Source organism: Cryptomeria japonica, chromosome 6 (genome assembly GCF_030272615.1).
Source record: "Cryptomeria japonica chromosome 6, Sugi_1.0, whole genome shotgun sequence".
NCBI classification, from domain to species: Eukaryota; Viridiplantae; Streptophyta; class Pinopsida; order Cupressales; family Cupressaceae; genus Cryptomeria; species Cryptomeria japonica.
Window position 1 is genome coordinate 6255757 of NC_081410.1, and position 6000 is coordinate 6261756.

General features: G+C 32.4%; 1 protein-coding gene across 2 annotated transcripts in view; it reads left to right on the plus strand.

Annotated features, from left to right (window-relative positions):
• LOC131077567 (protein NUCLEAR FUSION DEFECTIVE 6, mitochondrial) overlaps positions 1-1710 on the plus strand; it is a 29761-nt gene extending 28051 nt beyond the window's left edge. Inside the window, exon 3 of one of the 2 annotated variants that reach the window (XM_058015095.2) lies at positions 1504-1710. In XM_058015095.2, coding sequence (XP_057871078.2) covers positions 1504-1529 — 26 coding nt within the window. In that variant the 3' untranslated portion in view covers positions 1530-1710. Of the gene's footprint in view, positions 1-953; positions 1215-1503 lie in introns of those variants that run through there. The other variant, XM_058015096.2, reaches the window with a different exon arrangement.
• The last annotated feature ends 4290 nt before the right edge of the window (positions 1711-6000 follow it).

A 6000-nucleotide genomic window follows, 5' to 3' on the forward strand; every position in this document is an offset into this window, starting at 1 on the left:
ATGTTGACGATAACTATGAGCCAACTAGTGAGCATTAGAATGCTAGTGTCAGTGGCATTGTTTGTGGTTCTTCTAATTTACCACCGCATGCATATCTAATATGGATGATGATAATGATATTTTTGATGACCCATATGATATTTGATTAATGGTGGCTGATTGTTGAAATTTGATATTATTATTTTTTAACTCTAATATGTATCATTGACATTCATGTTTAACTAATATTTGACTATTAATATAGTGGTGTATTTTGAACTTAATTAATGCTACAAATATGTATATAATTCTGTTTTTTATATGTTTTTGTATGGATGAACGTAACCCTAAATTTTTTTGGATCGAACCCGCAAACTGAACCAGAACTGGTAACTTAGGCTAGAATAGATGTTCAGCAAATGCCATATCAGTTAGCTAGTCATTTGGAACTATTTTGAGTTTCTAGGCTATAGACTTCTTGCACACCAGTTATTATGTATGCCACCAGTTCACCTCATAATTTTAAAATTTTGGGTGCCACAAGCAACTTTTTAAGTATGGAAGGTGCTCTAGAATACCTTGCTGAAAGTGTGCAATAAGAATAACAAAAATTTCTTCCCTGCCAGAGGATAAACCCTATTTCTACCTTTTAATCAGAGTGAGATGTCAGCATCCCTCTAAAAGTGGGCTGCATTAGCATCTTGAATAATGCATCTTTCATGGACTGTGATTAGATGTCTTAATGAGTTGCCTGATATCATCAAATCTTTCATTAAAATGTGTATAGCGAAACCCTATTTGTAGGGATGATTAAACTCACAATCTAAAGGTTGTGGATAAATTGAAAAAGAAAATGTATAGAATGTCATTGTTTTGGAGTATAAAGGCTATATGCTTATTAAAAATTTTATTTTGTGGTCAAAATATGTTTATTTCTCCATGGCACTGTATAAAGTTGAGAAATGCATGATCAGATGGCGATGATGGACCATAAGAAGATATGCTTGTTAGACTTGCGGACATCATGATGTTGGCACTAGTTGCAGATCTACTTCATTGTGCTGGGAGAACAGTAGCGTTTAATAAACTGTTAACTTTGACAAAATTTGTTTTGCTCAAATTGATGAAATTTTCAGTGGTTGTAATTTAAAATTCTACGTTCAAGTACTTCAAGTTTTTAGGTACATGATATTACGTTTGACACTTAACAATTTAGCATAAGTGCTTTTCATCCATTTTTGTCTTTATTATGATGTGAAGCCTTTTTGTCTCAGTATATTTTTCTATCCATAACAGTCGGAAAAATCATGTAGCCTACAAATCTATGGATGATGTATTAGTTTTGTAGTTTGATTATACGAAAATTCATATAAGTTAGAGCAGATGTTTGCTTATTCAACATAAAATTGTCATGTGAAATGATTGTTGATCTGAAGCTTTTCAATATTTTGATTTTAATATTTCTTTTTTAATTTTCGATGTGACTCGTGTGCTGATTAATCTGTTTTGACATTTTGTTCCTAGAACTCGGTCTTTCTGTACCGAGATGATTTTTGAAGGCAGGTAAGCATTTATCACTTGGGGTGTAAGGATTGTTCTCATGCGATGTAATAAGTATGACATACTTTAAGTGTAAAAGACTTAGAGAGTTTTTGGGAATATCAGATTGAAGTTTGGGAAATCGATTTCATTTGGTTTTTAATTATATCAAGATGCAAACTATTGTTGAAATAGTTTTTCTCGTTCCAATCTGATAAGTTCAATTTAGAATTTGGCAGTATTTTTACTCTGCATATGTCTCGATTTCCATGAATTTTTAAACTATTGAAGTGGATTGGATATGGGTATTGGCGTATTGCACAATTGAAGTTTTTAATTTCATTATAAAAGACCTCATTTCCTATTGTTGTGTATGTATTCTTCAGGAAAAGTTTAAGGTGGCCTGTTGCAATAAATTATAATCTTAATTTTTTGCCATGTCCATGCTGATGGAACACGATCTTCCTTATATGGAATTCACTATTCAGTAATTGTATTACTAATTAAGCATGGAAGCACAATATAGAACTTCACGTCTAGTGAAAGGCAAGTTATTTATCAGAATTATTCTCGCATGTGATCCTTGGTCAAACTTGATAGGCCATATTTTTCAGGTTTACAACTATGATAGTCGTTGCAAGTGATTGCGTTTAGTCATATTATATGTACTAGGCTTGAAAAGAAGTTAATCTCTCCTCAACTTCATGACATATATTTAGAAATTTTCATATTACCTTGAGATCAGATCACACATTTGCCAATCGCTCAATTCTGCAGCATTACTTCCTACTTTCAGATAAATGAAACTTAGGGAAGATTTGGAGAGAAGATTTGGCGGAGGCTAACAAACGTGGGGAGATGAGGCAATATGTCTTTTAATGTCAAGACCTAGACATTTGGAGCCATTTTCTTAAATAGCCTTGTAATCATTCTAGATGTAAAAATTTGATTAGGAGATGACAGAAAACAATTGTGCTGCAATTTTTTATTGAATGCAACAAGAGCATTCAATTAACGCACAATTGCAGCACTTTTAATGCTGTAAACTTCATTAGCCTCTTTGCTTTTCCAATTTTCAGTCTAGCTTACAAAAAGCTCAATCCTTGGTATTCTTTCATCTCCTTGGTATTCTTGTCTCATCTTGATGATGAATCACGGAGTGTGATTTGAAACGTTGATGATAAAATTGGCATACATACACAATCAAATCCAGAAGCAATTATTGAGTATTACAAAAAGCTATCATGATTGAACATGTCTCTACAAAAATTGACATAAATCCTATCATTCCCACAGTTCCCTTTTTTTTTCAACCATGCCATGAATAGGCTGTAGTAAGTTAACTCTAGCTGGATTTTTTCAATCAAAGATCCAGACTGGACCAATTATGATCTGGGGTTTATACAATAGGTTTAGCAAATTGCATGAATGCAAAATTTCAGAGTAGAGTTTTGATATAGTCAGAATACTAAGACAAATACATGTAACTCAGGGTGCAGTCCCATGAGGGGGCTTAAGCTTCTATTTTCATGGAGCAGGAGGTCCCATGCAACAAAAAAAAATTATGCTACAGGTTTATTTAGAATCTTTTCCTAAAAAATAGCAGCCCCTGCATTTAAGGACTGCATATTTCACCCGGTCAAATTGGGGTGCCCCACCCGCTTAGGGATGATTTCTGCCACTTGTCACATATTTAAGTTTAGATTGCTGTTTAAAAATAATTTTGGAGGGAAAATAAGTAAGAATAGAAGACAAAGCTATGTATCCATGAGACCACCAACTTCTTTAAATTTAGGAGCTTAAACTTTTAAGCAGAACTGTGCTACAAATTTCATGGGACCACCCATTTTAAAAAATTCCTAATAAACCTCTGCAGCACCCACTCTATTTTAGGAGGCCCCCCTCCATGGGACCCCAGCCTCAGTAGCCAAGAGGAATAACTAGTGGCTGCAACCAGTTGAGTGTGTTAACAAAAACTCTTGCCTTTTATCTTAAGTTCAATAATAATTTATACATCAAAGTATTATTAAGATTGAGAGGTATTCTATGTCAACAAAAATTAAAACTACATTAAAGATGTGTTGAAATAATGAAAATGGTATTTTCTTTAAAGTAAAACTAAAATTTACATTCAAAAGTAAAATAGTTGTTAAACAATATAATCAAATTAAATAAGTCTAAATTAATAAGATAAAATAAAATAATTCTAAAGTAAATTAAAATCAAGTAAACAATGTAAAAATAGATTAAAAAAAAATATTAATTGAGTGTAAAGTAAAATATATAAAAATTGAGTAAATTAAATAAAATTATTGTTATAGATCTAAAAGTAGTTTTTGAAGATAAAAATAAAAATTAACAATATAAATGAAATAAAATAATTCTTTAATAGTTCTAAAGTAAAATAAAATAATCCAAGATTGATCTCTCGACTTTTAGATAGATGTATTTAAGATATTTATATTAGTATCTTACCAAAATCGAAGTAAGTGACATAAAAGTGATGTAATATAGAATAGTTGTCATTCCTCGTCAATGTAGTATTTATTTTTGTGCAAGTACGACAATGTTTTGTTGTTGTTTTGACTCCATAAGTGACATATACATGTTTTAATTGGTAATTCTATTTTCAATCAAATTTCTAATTAAAATACTTAAAGAAAGTTTTAAATACTTAACATATACAATTGGGTCGTGCTTGGGTTGATTTCACATCAGTTGATGTTGCAAGATAAAAATGACGTATGGCATTGCATGCTTCAAAAGTTTTTCCATGGGGGATAGATTAGAAGGTGAAACTCCCAAAGTATTGGCTACATTCATGATTGTTCCCTTATACCAAAAAAAAGCGTAGAGGTATTTGTGTGCAATGTGGGTTCCCTTGCAATGGTGATGTTGTCACTATAGATGACTATTTATGGAGATCCCACAAAAATTCAATCAAATTTGTTGTGAAAACCTTGAACACTTAATGTAAGTTATTTAGCAATCTATATACAACAATTGTGATGTGTTACGACTAACCAACCACATTATTACCAAATTGACGCTTAACAAAGTAGACATAATGTTGGACCTCATTTCTAGTCTTTTTACCATAATTGTTATGCATTTACAACTACCAAACTACTATATCTCTGCATTGCCACTTCAAAATGATTGTAATTGTGCTGGAGTTTGTAATTTGTTTTCTTCATTTAATATACATCAAACACCATCACCTCTACAAAAGTTAAATAAATTATTAACAAGTGATGAAAACCAATAATTTGAATTCTCACAACCCAAACAAGCTAAGCTCTATGTTCAAAGAATAATCTATAATATGTCTTGTTGCAACTTATTTGTTGCCATGTTTTGACCACCAACATCTCTTGCTATACAAGAGACCTAATCCAAACGCCTATCTCAAAAAAACATACCAATGCATAAATGACCACAGACAAGGCCAACTAACCAAGTTTGCACCACCATTGAAATAATCTCGTAGATATAGACGATCCACATCCAAGTCATCCCACTACATGAAAATGGGTAGCTAATCCATAACTTGCATAACTCGTAGATCCAAATCCAATGAAACATGCAAACTCATCATCACATCAATAATCAACAAACCAAGATGTCACGAAGGATAAATAGACTTTTCTAGAAACTCCCACTGCACGAGTAATGTCAAATCTGAAAATATATCAAAGCATGCAAAGTCTATCTATAGTACTTCATATAGAGGATGTGGTTAACTCCTCCATTACATAGTGTCATGGAAACATACATTGATCTACAAATCTTGTAACCAAATATGCTATGATAACTCTTTCACGACTAGTCTTCATAGCTCTCACATATTCTTCATACTCAACCTTACGAATACAAATATCGAGGAAGAGGAATAAGACCAAAGAAAGAATCTACAAATCAAACCAAATCCTTGTTCCACACTAATATGTACCAAGGTGTGTAATGTAAGATCTCCTTCACTATTCCCAAACTGAAATGATGTCAACATCTAACATTCAAATAAATTGAAATGGATGCAAATCTCTCATACGAAAGGTAGATCAAACAAACTAATAATTCCCACAACAAAGAAAATAAGCCAAAGCCACAAACCATGTCCTGTACCTCTCCAAATAAGTCCTCAAAACTATATCCATAACTTAAGACTAACAAGAAGGAGAACAACATAAATTCATAAAACTATGCATCTTCTCAACACGTCCTCAAAACTTCTATATTCAAGACTCACACACATGAGAAAAGAAGACACAAAATAAAGAATGCATTTCATAACCAAGTAGACAATACCTCTCAAATCATTCACCTGCCGAGTAGACCAAGAGCAGGAAACAAGATTGTCATGTGCTCACAACACCAAGCAATGAAAGCTTACAATAAATTACAATCTTATCTCTAGGACCACGATGGATTCATGTCCATAACCAAGTGCTAGAGATAAGATTGAAGATAGAACTCATAGCC